This window comes from Coloeus monedula (assembly GCF_965178545.1).
Source record: "Coloeus monedula genome assembly, chromosome: 17".
In the NCBI taxonomy this organism is placed as follows: Eukaryota; Metazoa; Chordata; class Aves; order Passeriformes; family Corvidae; genus Coloeus; species Coloeus monedula.
The window spans coordinates 11,119,338-11,135,156 of record NC_138797.1 but is presented as its reverse complement, the minus strand read 5'-3'; the positions used below and the strand labels follow the sequence as shown (position 1 = coordinate 11,135,156).

At 49.0% G+C, this 15,819-nt stretch overlaps 1 protein-coding gene across 1 annotated transcript in view; it reads left to right on the top strand.

The window, feature by feature from the left end:
- Positions 1-10,488: 10,488 nt before the first annotated feature.
- NTSR1 (neurotensin receptor 1) overlaps positions 10,489-15,819 on the top strand; it is a gene marked incomplete at both ends in the record, with an annotated part of 49,720 nt that continues 44,389 nt past the window's right edge. Inside the window, one exon of the mRNA XM_082293021.1 lies at positions 10,489-11,157. Coding sequence (XP_082149147.1) covers positions 10,489-11,157 — 669 coding nt within the window. The remainder of the gene's footprint in view (positions 11,158-15,819) is intronic.

The window sequence follows — 15,819 nt, the reverse complement described above, 5'->3', positions numbered from 1 at the left end:
TTACAGGTTGGCAAAAGAATCTACATAAACACAGGCTGTAATAATTACCTTGAGACAGTAAGATACAAGTGCACCAAGCTAGAGGAAGGGAGTGGATTTTGGCCCTGCTGTTCCTCCACTCCTTTTGATTTAGGTGGTGACATAAAATCATTAAGGTTGATAAAGACCTCCAGGATTGTCAAAACCAATCTTAATGGAAATAGGAAAACACATTGGTGGTAATTTCTGAACCCAGCCTGTCATTTAGCTCCCAGTCAGCTGGGATGTGGCAAAAATCAGAAACTCCTGAGTTCTGGCATGGGTCTGGGCAGTCAGGAGGGCAGGATCAGGCTCAGATGTGGATCTCTGCCACTGATTCCTGATTCTGGGCAGCAAAGGAGCTCACTGAGGCCATGTCTCCATCCTCTCTCCACAAACTGGCAACGTTCAAACCTAATTTGCCTTGTGATGATTCTCATCTAATGGTTTTCAGAAAGAACAGCAAAACTTGTGATTTCATGAAGAGAAAATCAAAGATGCTCTCGGGGGGCTCCTGTTTTTATCGTCTCTTTTTGGGCTCTGTCTGTGTGATCAAATAAAGCAATGAGAATGATGATGATTGTTGTTGTCATTTGCAGCTCCTCTCCAGCACAGCCTGCCATGATCAATAGCAGTGTTTCTGGATAACCATGTTCCTGCTCAGCCCAGGCCAGCCCATCCCCTGGGACCGCGGGACAAGGTGTTGCAGCAGGTCTGGATCTGCTCCTGCTTCCTCCTGCTGGTGAGACACAGCACAGATGAGACACTCAGACTGCTGTGCTTTGATTTTGCATTGCTGTGCATTGATTTTAGCAGGGAATGGGGGACAGGAGTGCTGTGTGCACCAGACACTGGAGGGAATTCCTCATTTTTGGGAGAATGCCCTCCTGATCCAGCTGGAGGTGGCTAAAGCAAGGGCACTGGTGCTCATGGGGAAAACTTCACAAACCAGAACTATGACTTCAGATCCCCCTACATGTCCTGGACAGTGGCTTTCCAGGAACTTGGGGGGACATTTATTTATTTCCAGCTTTATCAGCTCCCTGGAGCCAGCAGGATCATTCCCTGTGGCTCTCTGGTGGGTGAGCAGTTGAAGCCCCATCCGTCAGGGTACCCTGGCTGGAAGGGTCACCTCCAGCAGCAGCTGCTGTTTGCCATGGAGCTGAGCAGAGCAGCTCCCTACCAGGCAGGAGAGGAAGAAAAGGAATGTCTCCATGAAAGAACTGTCTCCTGGAGGAGTTATAATAGTAGGCTATCACCTGGTGAGGCTGGTGGGAAGGTGGGCAGAGCCCTGTCAGTGAAGAGTGATTCACTGGATAACTGTTTTACAGGAGAGCTTGCAGCACTAATCACAACTTCTCAGTTGCTAATGGCTGAGAAGAGTTAAATGAAGAGTAAAAATAGCTTCATGTCTTCTGAGTCCTCCATGAGCATGGCACTTGAGAGGAAGTCTGCAATTAGAAAAACGGAGAATCTATAGAGAAATGGATTTGACTTACCTCCTTGACTTTTAGCACTTGAAGAAGAAATTCAACCTGTCAGGAACTGAACATGAGACTATTGCTCCTCTCCTGGATTAGGAGCATCTCTTTCTCCCCGATCCTCTGTGATTAGGTCCAAAAGCCAAACAGGACTAGGAGTCACCCCTCAAGCAAAAGTACCCACTTGGGCTCCCTGTCTTCAGCTCCCTTCTTCCATTCTTTGAGGCCAGAGCCAGCCAAAGGGCTGTGAGCTGCCATTGCTCACAGAGTGATGTGCTAAATGCCCTGGGTGAGTTCCCATCATGGGCTGCAGGAGGGCAGGGACCAGCAGTAACAAGACCCTGCAGCTGGGCTTGTTGTGGGTTGGTTGGTTGGTGAGGGTAGGATAGTCACATTTGCTGTCTCTATTTGCTGTCAAAATCTGCTCTAAACCAATTTCGCTTAAATTTGCAAAATTGCTGCTTCACATCATCCCTTTTACATCTTGAAGCAAGCATGCATTTGATCAAAATCTTTCTTTTCATACTTCAAGCTCAGCCTGTGACATGTCACGCAGCTAATTCAATACCTACACATGCCCTTTTATTCCAATAAAAGACGAACAGATAAAGTGATCTCCTCATATTGCAACACAAGATGGATTTTACTTCTTGCAAGTTTGCCCTTTTTCAAGTGTACCTCAGATCTCTTTATATGGCAAACTATCAATTTCTCCTTCTACCTGGCATATTAGGCTCGTAATAAAATGGGTTTGCATACTTATCGAGGAAAGCAGAGAGTCTCACAGGGGGCTGGGGTATATTTCTGAGCTCCTTGGAGGGGCTTCTGGGAGGTGAAGATCTCCATTAAGGTACAGATACAAGCAGGTGGAAACTACACATCTTCCTGATGTGTCCAGAGGTTAGTCCTCACAAAAAGGAATTTAGGACTTGCTCAGCTCATTTGCCAGTGGTTTCAGAGGCTCATCAGTGCTGGTAATTTGTTATTCTCCCAGTTATGATCCACTGAGGTGTCTCAGGTGCCTCTCTTTCTCCAGGGAGACACTCAAATGAGACATCCCTCAAGCCAAGCTTGTCTGGGGACAACAGGTGAAGAACTCCCAAAAATCTTTAAAAGTAATTCTAAAAATCTTTAACAATAACTCCTGGCATTTATTTATGGTCAAATTCCCACATTTTATTATATGCCCCATATTATTATAGGCCCCAAACACTGGAAAACCATTTCCAAGCATTGGCCTTGCTTCGCAAATTAAGCTGTAGAGGTGACAGAAGGTGTTGCCTGGGCACTTCTGCCCTCTAAAATTATTACTTACGCAAACAAAATCCGGGCAGATCCTGCCACCCTGACTTCAGCTTGACTTTTGGCTTTTAATTCTTGAATTTCATAGCTCTGTTTCTCCTTGTGCCTCCCTGGCAGAGGAACATTTCTCCTTGCACTGAGGTCAACCTGCTCACTTTGCCAGCGTAGCTCCAGGAAAAACAAGGGCTTTAAGTGTCTCTCTGAACCTCACACAATATCGGAGCCAAGCTGACCCGTGGCTGCAAAATTTGCTGAAGGATCGGAGCAAATTCTGGAGAACCAAGTCATTTAAAGAAATCATTTTGTTAATTGAACTCTGTGCAGCTGCCTGCTGCTTCCTCTCACAGCTGCTTTTGTGGCAGTTTCTGTCATCGTTACTTTGGTTTGCCACCTGGCAAAATATGACTTTCTTTGATGATGGAGGAAGAAGGACTCCAGCTAATTTTTCTAACCTATTTCACATCCTTGTCACCAGTGTGGCTTTGCTGATGTTTAGCAATTTCTTGTATGAATGCACCCTTCTACCCAAATCATTCTCCAGACTTTTTTCCTCAGGCATTCAGACCTGGATTCAAGGCTGGGCGTGCAACTTTTTCTGTTTTGCTGTAAAATCATGTACTGCACTAAAAGTGAACTTGTTTTGGTTTCAACATCTGTACACATGGGCTTTGTAAACAAAAGAGAAAAACTGCAGCCTGGGCCTGGGAAAAGAGAAGGCTCTGGAATGACCTAATTGTGGCCTTCCAGTACCTGAGGGAGTGACAAGAAAAATGGAGAGAGGCTTTATACAAGAGCATGGAGGGACAGAACAAGGGGGAATGGCTTCAAACTGAAAGAGAGCAGGTATGGATTGGATATTAGGAAAAAAGTCTTCCCTGTGAGGGTGGGGAGGCCCTGGCACAGGGTGCCCAGAGAAGCTGAGGCTGCCCCATCCCTGGAAGTGTCCAAGGCCACGTTGGGTAGAGCTCTGAGCAACCTGGTCTAGTGGAAGGTGTCCCAGCCCATGGTAGGGGGTTGGAACAAAATCTGAGATCCCTTCCAACCCAATCCATTCTATGATTCTGATTCAGCAGTGTTTTCTGAGGAGCCAGTTACCAATTCTAGCAAAGATACCACAGGATCATGCCTTTGCTTTGGCATTAGGCTTTGGAATGATATTCCAGGTTAGGCAGGACAAGAAGCAGAACAGGGAAGTCTCTAGAATCAAAACCAAAGAGATGCTACAAGAGCAGATATTGTTTTCTGTAAGATGAAAAAGTCCAACTTATTTTTTAACAGTGAAACAGTTGGAAATATTTTCGCTTGGAATCAGAACAGTTTGTCTGCGATTTATGAGAGTCTTTAGAAAGATAGCTATTGTCCAGAGAGTTCCCCTTCTCAGTAAACATCTTTTCACTAAATCAACCAAAGATTTATTTCCCACAAGCTGGGCCGTTTTTTTTCCCTGACATTTCTTCAGTACCTGCAGTTCCCCAAACAGCTCTGATGAGACAAAAAAAAGATGTCAGGGCCAGAATGTAGCCCCAGTTATCACTGTAAGGCACTGAATGAGCTCCCTCTCTAACACAGGCTGAAAGGAACGAACTTCCCTGACCATTTTCTTTGGTAATTTTTTCTTTATCTCCTGCTTCCTTTGGCTGTTTTCTTACAGTTTAATTTAGAGCAGTCCCAGGGCTGCTCTACATTATAGAGCCCCTGGATTTGGGCTGGATTTGGGCTGGATTTGGGGCTTTTACCTGAGCGTGGGAGCCTTTTCCCTTGGGTTGGCTGCAACAACCTCTCCACCATAACAGAAGAAACAAAAATCCCTCTTCAGGGACTCTCTGCTCACTCTAACAGGCTTAATAATGTTTTTGTCATCACTGGTCCAAGATGCTTGAACTGAACTTACTGTCTGGGTAAATCTGGACAAGGGGAGGAAGGAAGCCAGCACAGCCCGAGGTGTGAGATTGTGGCTGGGAGGCACCAGGGTGGGCACGGGGCTGGGAGCTGGTGCCTCTGCAGATCTGCTGGGCTCAGCAAGACAGCAACTGCCTCGGAAACAAAGGACCCCAGGCAAGCCCACGAAGTGATCCCGGCAGTTTCCTGGCCACAGGAGTGTGAATAAACCCTTCCTCTGAGTCTCACATTCCCCATCAGAGCAGCAGGCCCTGCAGTGACATCAGTGAGGAAAACGCAGGATGGAAACTGGGATTCTCCAGGCTGAGGTCAGGCTGTGCCCAGGCAGCTGCAGAGCAGGGATGGAGCTCAGCATCCCCTTGTTCTTCCTCCTGGTGATGATCAGGAGGGACCTTGTCATACCCTCAGAGGTTGCAAAAGTGTCAGCACCTTCTCCTCACTCAGGGATAGGGGTGCCAGATTGGGTCCAGGAGCAGCCCAGGCTCAGGAGCAGCCCAGGCTCGGGGTGTCAGTGCTTGAAAAAATAGGAGGATATGGGCTCTTAAAAGGAAGAATAGCAGGAACGAGCCGGATTGCAGAGAACCAGTAATAAACATTTGCACAGGTCACAGCGTGCTTTGGAAGACAAGAAGTGCCAAGTTTTTGAGTTTGAAATGTCACAGAGCGACTCAAAGCCAGTGTAGGGTGTCCCAGGAAAGTTCCACTGGGAGCCTTTCTGGTGCTGACCCTTCTGCATCCCACAGTGCTGGTCTCCCTGGAGAAGGAAAGGGGCTTTCTGGTGCGAGGGGCTGAGGTGGAGGGGTGTCTGGACATGCCCTGTTTTTCGGTGACATGGAGCCAAGGAAAAAGCCCTTCCAGCCCATGGCATTTCCAGCATTTAATAAAAATTCTCACACCAGGAAAGAGCACAAAGCATTCCCGGTGCTTTGTGTGTTTCCTGAAATCCAAGGCTTTTAAAAGGATCTGGGAGTATTTCAAACATGGGGAGGTCACTGGGAAAAGACAGCAAAGAGCATTTGGCTGCCAGGGATTTTTACTGTGCTGCTTTTTCCTTCGACTTTTACAATTGCCAGGCACACCAAAAGTTTGGAAAATCGCATAAATTATTTGGAGGAGGGCTGAGAAGATGAGGTTGATCTGTGACTTGACTCCTGAGATTCCCTGAAAGATGCTGGCGCGGTGTGTGAGGAGAAGGGATGGAGCTGAGCTGGAGCTGGAGCATTCCTGGCAGCCAGGGCTGTGCTCCGAGCCGGCACCGCTGTGCGGAGCTGTTGGAAGCAGGGCGGGCAGAGCCGCTGCCAGGGCTGCAAAAGCAGATTAAAGCCCTGGGGAGCAGAGCAACAGCCATCTGCATGTGCACTGCTTGGGGCCACGATAGGGGTCCCAGCCACAGCAAGTGCAAACTTTCCATTTAGACTCCTCTGTCTCTTTTTTTTTTATATTTGTTCCTGGAATAAGCCCCAGGATTTCCAAAGAGAAACCGTGCTTGCAGTGTGTGAGCACGACTGTCTGTGGTGAGCACTTGTACTGCATAAATGAAGATAAAATGCATTTATTGCTCTGAGGAATCAGATTTGGGCTTGTTGCAGTACCAGCCCAAGGGACCCCAAACTCCTTTATCTCTAAGATAAAACAGTTGATATCTGCTGTGTGTGTCCAGTTAATGTATCAGTCTCTGATGTTTGACACAAATATTACAGGGTCTGTCAGCCAGTACATTCATTATCTTAGAAGGAGTTTCGCCTGAGTAAAGGACTGAATTTGACTGTGTAGCACATGGAACACAGGACCTGTAAAAGGTGCCTGGACACTTTATTTCCCAGTTCTTCCCTCCCAGACACTGATCCTTCTTCAGGGTGATTCTCTTACCAGTAGCACCATACACATCACAGTGAGTTCTGGGTTTTGGGCTGCCTTTTTGGTTTTTAAAGCTGCCCAAGAGCACACATGCTGGGGTGTGTGATCATTACTCTGCTCTGGGCATGTCTGTCCACTTTGTCAACCCACACATCAATGTGCTCACACTGCAGAGCCTCAGTGAGTGAATCTGCTATGAAAACCAGAGTCAATAAATTTCCTGTGTATCAACTGGTTTGATTTAAAATACTCTTCTGAAAAAATCAGTTCAGCCAAAGGCAGTAAATATTGTTTATTGCTCAGCCAAACCAACACTTTATTTTGCAATAAGTTGAATGTAGGAGTGCCTGTAAGTAATGATCCAGTCAATATTGCCACCAACAAAGCTGATCGATGTCCCTTTTTCTATCACCCCTTTCTCCCTCACTTCCTTGCTTTTCAGGCACAGCATGCACCCCAAAAATCCCTGTACACTCCAGAATTTTACCTTCCCAGCCCATCTTAGACACTCCTGACTTTTAGGGGAGAGCCTGTCTACAGTGAGCCCACTGGGAACTGATTTTAAAGGCTTCAATCAGACCAGCATCCCCTGCCTCATGAACCTGCTCTAACAGCATTTTGGGGCTGGGTGCTCGATGGGAAAAAGGTTGATGCTGTCTCTTAGCACCAACCTCTTGCAGAGCTTTCCCTCTGATGCTTCCCTTGCCCTTCAGAAAAATCCCACCTGGTGAAATCAGGCAGGAATAGGATTAACATGAAAAATTCCTAGTGACTAGAATCACCTAGAAAAAGAAAAGATGAAAAATACTTGAGTCTACATAAAAGGGAGTGAGGCTTCACATCTGAGGCACAGTGGGACCCTCGGCTTGAAGTCCGGGCAGTTTAAATAGATGAGGTCTTTGGGTGACATTTTCCAGCAAGATTTTAAGTAAATGCCTTGCTGTAATATTTGAGATCAGGCATCTCTTGGTTTCCATGATTCTTTTCTTTTTTTAAGCCACAGACACACACACAAAATATATTAAAAGGAGCCCAGATTAGCTAAAAGGTCGGCTGGTTCCGAAACAAACAGTGGGGATTTATGGTGGAGGCTTTGGAGCACCAGAAGGAAGTGGTTCATCCCGGCCTCTGCTTTGGCTGGAAAGGGAATGTGGATTAAAACCTTTCTGGGGGCAGAAGTAAAGGTGAGAAGAGATGCTTTTGTCATTCATTTTGTAGAACGGGAATTCACAAATTCCCCGGGGCATGCGCTGGCAGTGGGGAGAGAAAAGAGGTGCTGCACAGAGAGGCAGGAAAGGGGTGGCTGTGGGATGGGAAAGGGGTGGATATATCTTGGATGTCTTCTTTGGCAGGCTCAGCCTCTGCCTGCTTGGAGACCAGGGCTGGCAGGGGCTCAAGCGTGGGCCAGCTGTAGGTGCCCAGCTCTGTAAAAGGGAGGTGAGGACAGAAGGGGGAACCTGCCTGGGCAAAAACTTTCTGGAAAGGGGAAGAGGTTGATCCCTGCCTCGAGAATGCAAGGCTGCATCCCAGGAGACAAGCTCTTTGCTCAACACCCTGTCTGTGAGAAAGAGAACAGAGCAGAGCTGTCTGCCCATGAGAGTGAGAATCCTTCACGTGTGGCTGAGGCCGATTTGCCAAGGAATTATTAGAATTTATTAAATTAATTAGCTCACAGAAATGTGCTGCTGAGGCCTTTCCTCATAGGAGCACTCGGCCCAATTTTGGGGTGGTCCCTACCAACTTTTGGGGTAGTACCCTCCCCATGCACTTTTAGGAAAGGAGGGATCTGGCTGGTACAAACTGCACTATCCTGTTGAAGCGCTGATTGTAGATCAACAGCCACATTATTTCCAGCTACCTGCTATTTCAGTTTGCAATTAGAATTATTTTTAAACTATGTCTCTTGATATTTCCTGCCAGTACTTGGCATGGAGGGAAAGTGGAGGAGGCAGCACACGGAGCACTCAGGAACAGCTGCTGGGGCAATTCCCTCCTCGTTATCAGCCGTGCCTGCACATCACCTGTGTGCAGAAATACAAGGCAACAAAACCCAAAGCAGAGCATTTCTGCAGACAGCTATTGATACAAACGTGCACAACCACACTGCAAAATTAGACCAGCAGATGGGTATCTTGTTTGTGGGAATAGCAACTGCTTTTCACAAGGCCAAAATGAAGCTACAGCACCAGAAGGGACAATAACTCTCCGTTACAGATCCCAAAGGAACTCGCTGCATCTGTGGGAGAGCTGCTTTAGTCCATAATTGTGGGTTTGTGCTGGAATCACAGGCCTCTGAGCTCCCCCCATCTTGGGAGTTGAGAGTTGGGGACAGTGGGGACAGCTGGGGACAGTTTGCATCCCAGCTGCATCAGTACACCCCACCACCTTCCCTCATGTTCCACTTTGCTGCTCCAGGAGAAATGCTCTTGATCCATCCCAAGAAGTTGTCCAAGGGCCAGGAACAATGGGGGAGACCAGCTGGGAACAGCAACTCTGACGAACTCCTCTTGACTAACAGAAATTTCATAGCAGAAGAGCTTAAATGGAAGGAACATTGGTGTTAAGAGATTATTAGTCATTCTTTAAACTAGAGTGGGATGAGTGCTGGAAAATATTTCTCTCCAAATTGGTATGAATAACATGGCTAAATAAATCTGATTTTGGTTAGTCTTCCATGGTGTTCTTATTGGATGGAGGGAAAAGGAGCAAAACCGGGGGGAATATTGACGGCTGGGGAACGTTTGTTGTTTGTATGCAACAGATGATTTGATTGACTGAAGAATTAGACATCTTTCATCAGCTAGGGAAGCAGCCTGGGTGAACACAGAGCTCACTGGCTGTTGGAAGCAAGGTACTCAGCATCTGCTAATGAACAGGAAAAATTATGGCTGTCTTTGGATAAACCAGTGATGTCCTGAACGGGATTTTCCTCCATCTCCTCTCTGCATTTTTAAAGATTTTATCTCAGAGACGGCTGAGTGGGTGGCTGAAAGGGTAACCTCATCACAAACCACTCACCCTTGGGGCATCTTTCCCTTTGGAGGATCCCTTTGTCACCTTGAGAATCACCATGACACCCTCACTGTCCCCACAACAGGAAAGCTCAGAGAGGAATCCACATCCCCAAACATGAAGATATTAAGGGAAAAGTCACTGATAGGGGCCAAAGCAAAGCAGCTGTGCCACGGCACTGAGGGTGCCCTAGGCAGGTCAGGGCGCAGGTAGGTATTTTAAAGTGCGTTTTCCCCTTCATTTAAATGCATTTCTCCCAGCAGCAGCAAGAGCTGAGTGGATATTTGGGAATCAGCAGTACATACAGATGTACAAAGGCGTCAGAGCACCCCTCATACCTCTCCTCTCCCTGTGGGGGATGAAGGAGGGGGCTCGGACCCACGAGCAGCCCCTTACCAGCCCTCAACTTCCAGCCGTGCCCGTGTCTGACTTAGGGATGGAGAAAGTGTGGGGGGGAAGACCCAGCGGGGAGGGGCTCTGCAGCCCAGCCCGGGACCTGCTCCCTCCCTCTCTCCCAACACGGGTCCGCACTTTGGGGACCGCGCTGGGGCTGCAAAACCCCTCTCGGCGGTGGGGCCGGGGTTGGTCTGCGGTGACCGGCGGGGAGGGCGCGGCTGTGCGGAGCGTGTGTGCGGGGTGTGTGTGTGCCTGTAGCGGTGCGTGTGTGCGGTGTGTGCGCGTCCCGGTCCGTGTGTGCGTGTGCGGGGCGGCTCCGCGCTGCCGGGGCACATCTGTGCGCGGCGGAGCCGCAGGAGGAGGGAGCCGGGGCCGCGGGCGCTCGCACCGAGCGGGGGGCGCGTCTCGCACTCGCACACGCGCGGCAGCCCCGGGACCGCCGGCTCCTCCCGCCGCATTAAAACGAGCCAAGTTCCCCGCCGGGGGCAGCGGCGGGCCCGGGCGGTGCTGCCCGGCGCCGGGGATGCACCCGAACGCCACGGCCCCGGCCGTGCCCGCCGGGCAGCTGCACCCGCACCCCAGCGGCTATGCCAACGCGTCCAACCGCTCCGACCTGCTCCCCAAAGTGCCCGACGAGGAGGACCTGGACGTCAACACCGACATCTACTCCAAAGTGATGGTGACAGTCGTGTACTTGGCTCTTTTCTTAGTGGGCACCGTGGGCAACTCCATCACGGCGTACACGCTGGTGCGGAAGAAGTCGCTGCAGAACCTGCAGAGCACCGTGCACTACCACCTGGCCAGCCTCGCCTTCTCCGACCTCCTCATCTTCCTCCTCTGCATGCCCATCGAGCTCTACAACTTCATCTGGGTCCATCACCCCTGGGCTTTCGGGGGAGCCGTTTGCAAGGGCTACTACTTCCTCCGGGACGCCTGCACCTATGCCACGGCACTCAACATCGCCAGCCTCAGCGTGGAGCGCTACATGGCCATCTGCCACCCCTTCAAAGCCAAGAGCATCATGTCCCGCAGCCGCACCAAGAAGTTCATCAGCTGCATCTGGATCGCTTCCTTCCTGCTCGCCATCCCCATGATCTTCACCATGGGGCAGATCTACGGCAAGGACCAGGATCCCGACTCCCTCATCTGCACCGCCATCGTGGACACCTCCACGCTGAAGACGGTCATCCAGGTGAGGGGCCGGGGGCCGGGGACCGGGGCAGGGCAGCCGCCTCCTCCCCCGGCCGGCCAAACTTTGCGGAGCCGGGCGGGGCAGGAGTGGGAGGCTGGAGCAGGAACCGGCTCGGGAAGGGGATGTCCCGGGCAGCCCTGACGGAACGCACCGGCCCGGGGTGCGCTCAGGAGGGATTTGTGGGGGTCTCGGCTCCGCTTGCTTCGCCCCTCCCCGCACCCTCTCCTGCCCCACCACGCTCAGCAGAGACCTTGCACCGGGGTAAATGCTGCTCGGTGGTTAATCCGGCCTCGGGCCGGTACAACCCTCCGTGGAGCTCCTTCCCGTGCCCGGAGCTTCCCTCGTCCCGGTCCGGAGCTCCTGGTGCCTCAGAGCCCGGGACAGCCGGCCCCGCTCTGCCGTGTCGCGCTGGGGACTCTTGTGTCCCGCCCAAAGGCGGCAGTTCATCGCCAGAAACCCCCAAATCTCCACCCTTTCTCTGCATTTTCTGCATCTCCTTCCTTTCTGCTGGAAAGCGGCCACCAAGTTCAAGGGAAATAAAACCATCTCTCCCCCTCTTCCACTTCCTTGTGTTGATCCAGAGCCCTTTTCTTCAGTGTAGTGACAGCTCCTAATTTCAGAAAGTTTTGGACACAGGGTGTAGCACAGGCATGTGAAAAGGAGCTGCATCGTGAAAGCCAGAGGCTGCTATTTTTGCTGTTTTGGGGAAATCCATAGCTGGTTTAATCAGCAGCCCCTCCTGACTTCAGCACAGCTTCGCTGCTCTCCACTCAGTGCTAAATCCAACACGCCCATGCGTGGAACGGATTTCAGCATCAACACTTGCCGTGCTCCAGTGCTCTGGTGGGTTGAGGCATTTGTTTACTGGAGCATCGGGCTTGAAAAATGTAAGAGACACGGAAGGAGGGACAGAAGAGATCAAGACACCAATCTCCACAGTCCCTTGGCTGCCAGGCTTGCATGTGATAGCTGCTCAATTTTTTATTTGGAACATGAATTTCAGGTGGGGTTAATCAGCGGGCAGTTGGAATTTAAAGCTGCATGTGTACTGGAGTCCCTGGGATGTTCCCACACTTAAAGGGAGGGAACTTAAATGGAAATGAATCAGAACCATTCCCTCCCACTAAAAGCAGGTGAGGGTTTGTGCATTTAGATTTAAGACCAGAGCCTGTAAATGTTTAGACATAACTCTCCCAGTTTCCCCTCTGTACTGTTTCAGTAAACCAAAATCAAGCCCTGATAGAAGCCCTGGATTCCCTCTGCATTTTGTTATGATCCCCAAATTTCGTCTGAGGTGGTGAGAGCTGCATTTCTCCTGTAGATGCCTGGAAGGTTTTGTCAGCAGCCGCCCAGTGTACTTAACCCAAATTCTCTACTCTCTGAGGAGACGTGAGCCATCTGATTTGAGAACTATGTGACTGAAATGCATTATTTCCACTCATCTTCCTCCTCGGATTAAACCGATGCTCATTGTTACCATGGTAGGGCTAAAACCAGAGGATTATTTCCTATCCATATCTTTGGAGATTACACTTTAAACAGTTCTCAGTGTACCTTACAGTCTTGCAATTATTCAGGCTATACCTTATCCCATTAGCCAAGTCAGGAGAAGGCAGACATGAATGTATTACGTGTGTATGAAGTTCACCTGTGGGCTTTTCCTCATATATTTATATTTAATTAACTAGTGGATTAATTTAAAAGTTAAAAGAAAGAGGCAGCTGTTGGGGAAGAAGGAAGAACCAAACCCCAAACCATGTCAATCTGTTCCTTCTCGGGGGATCTGGCTGCAAAAGTGGCTTTGCCAGGACAGGAAGGTTGTTTCGTGGTTTTACTCCATTCCTCTGAGCACAGGGAAGCATCACACGATGTGAGGCAGGGCCCTGGACCGGGGAAGGCTCTGGAGTGAATAAGCAAAGCAGCTGCAAGTCAGGTTTGAAGTGCGTTAATGGAAACCATCGCACAGCGTGTGAGCCGGCGCTCTCACGTCGTAAGCTGTGCAGAGGTTTAAAAAAAGACAAATGATGGAAGATCCGGGAGAGAAAGGGCAGTGCTGATGTGGAGTGTGACGTGCAGAGGTCTTGCTGGGTGGCAATCTGGAGCCCTGGTCTTTCGTGGTGCTTTCAAGCTGCTTCAGAGCATCTCTGCAACTCATTGTGTTCATTTTCTGTCTTTAAATTAAGGAGAGCAATGATGAACTTGCTCGAGCTGGCAAAACACTTGTAATAAATCACTCAACATATTTTGCTCCTATTCCTGTTTGGCAAACTGTCTAAAGCAAACTGGCATTTTTTTTTTTGGAAGCCATTAGTTCTCCAAGTGGTTTTATTTGTTGACTGATTGAAAGCCTGTCCCAGAACAGGGCAACTGTAACCATTTATGTCCTCAGAGCCCAGTGTGAGCCATGGTTTTGCTGGGATCATTACAGGAGAATGTTCCTCTGGAACAAACTTCTGGGAACAAATATTTCACAGAATCACAGAATATTCTGAGTTGGAAGGGCCTATTTGATTGCAGTAATTTAATATCTCTGATTTTGAAAAAATTCCTCAGTGTTTGCTTCGAATAGTCAAGTTTGAATGGATATTTCTGAGTGAAATTAGACTGAATGTGAACAACCAGGTTTCCTCGTAATAATAACAAAAAAGTAATTATTCAAACAACACTCAGGATATTTGGTTCTTGCACATTTTAACTCTCACCACTTAAGCTCCACATCAACTGTAAGAGGTAATTACTGATATTCTTCTAGCAATTACAAATTGTTCAGGGCAGCACATAATCAGGAAGAGCAGTGAGTGAAATGTTCTGCAGGGTGACACTGCGTGTCCCCACGAGCCGTACGCCGGGCACATCTCACCTCTTGTCATCGAGGCATAAGCCCTGTGTGGTCTCTGATATGGAATTCTTAGAACTATTTCCCAGCTGTGCTCATCACTGTCTTTGCAGCTGCTTAAATCAGCTTGTGGATCTGGTTTATTATGTATTCTCCATTGCCAAGTTTTCATGTTGCTTCTGTCAGTCAGGGACGTCTGGTTCGGATTTTGGCATCCACTGGGATCTGGTAACAGGAGTAAGTCCATTACAGCCACATTATTTAGTAAACTCTTAGCTGGCAGACATCCTCTGAAAAGCACTGTAGCCAATTTTAGGACCTTTTCCCACATAGATTAAACACCTCTTAAAGCCATACAAGTAAATTCATGTTTTCATGGCGCTTCAGCTGGAGGAGGTTTTAAAGCTCCTTGTTGTGGCAGCAATAGATGCAAGAGTTCTTTTTACAGCTCCTTGTTGTGGCAGCAATAGATACAAGAGTTCTGAGGCAGGATGAGAGGTTTCCCCTGTTCACTTGTGGGTCTGTGCCTGTGGAGTTGGCTCTGGGACCAGCTTCCCCAAAACAGGATCCCACCGAAAGTCCTGTTCTACCATGTGCAGCCCCGTGTGCCATTAACACTGCACACTCTCAGCCCTGGTTTTCAAAAAAGCTCTGAATTTTACTGGCCAGATGCTGTGCAAATTGATTTTCCTGCTTATTACTTTTTTACCTTCATACCCGTTTTCTGGAGAGGTTCACAGCAGAACCTGGGGAAAGAGGAGAAGCTGAAAGAAATACCTGGAATCCTGGTGCACTGTCAGTCCCTACACACGGAGCCAGCAGCTCCTCAACCTAAAATCCCAGGATTTTATCTGAGCCTGGACACACGTGCAAGGGGAGCTGGGTGTGGGCAGCTCCTGGCACCCCAAAATTCACAGGGGGAAGATGTTTTTGCACTGGCATGGCACAGCCTGTGCTTGGATGGCTCTGCTGCAAAATGTCCCCTAAGCTACAGCAAGTGCCTGGGTAGAGTGTCTGACACATGCTAATGTTTTATTTGCACGGACAGCTGGTGTGATCCCATTTATTAAAACACATGGCAGCAGGCCCTGCTCCTCCATAAACTGCCACAGCTCCAGCAGCTCCAAGTTGCTCATTTGTTAGGGCAGCACTTGGGGAACTACTCTGGACCTCCTCACACTTCTGAAGGATGCTGTGGATCTGCTCTGCCTCAGCCCACCCTGCATGGCTGCAGCTCACCCATCCCTGCAGAGCCCTCGTTTATCATGTTTTATGAAGCCTGCTCACAGTTTGGATGATTTGTAGAGTAAATATCTCTGCACATGAAACAACTGCTTGCCCAAGGGGCTCCTCAGCTTTATTTCTGCCTACATTTCTTCATGCGATGCCTTTGAAGGCACCTGCCAAAGAGCCTCAGGTGTGAAGGGGATGGAAAGGAAGGACCAGGAGTCTTGACATCCATTATCATGCTCTCTACACACTCTTCCAAGGGTCATCTATTTAATTCCTGTCAGTCTGAGAGGTTCACAGAGCTATAAATTCCACGTATGATGTTGCAAACATGCCCTTACACTTTCTTCTGGTGAGGAGCACCTTGGCAGGGTTGTGGAATGTGCTCAGTGCTCCGGTGCTGTAGAAGGCAGGGCCCTGCTCACCATCAGATCTGTGGTGCCAAGTAAAAAAACATGAGAAGCATTTCTCTATATTACGTGAAAATAGCAAGCCATAAAACCAAGCGGCTGAATTCTCTCCAGGTTTGCTGGCAAATCCTATCCAGGATTAGTCAATGGTTCAGGAATCCTCTGTTTATACTAGAATAAACACAG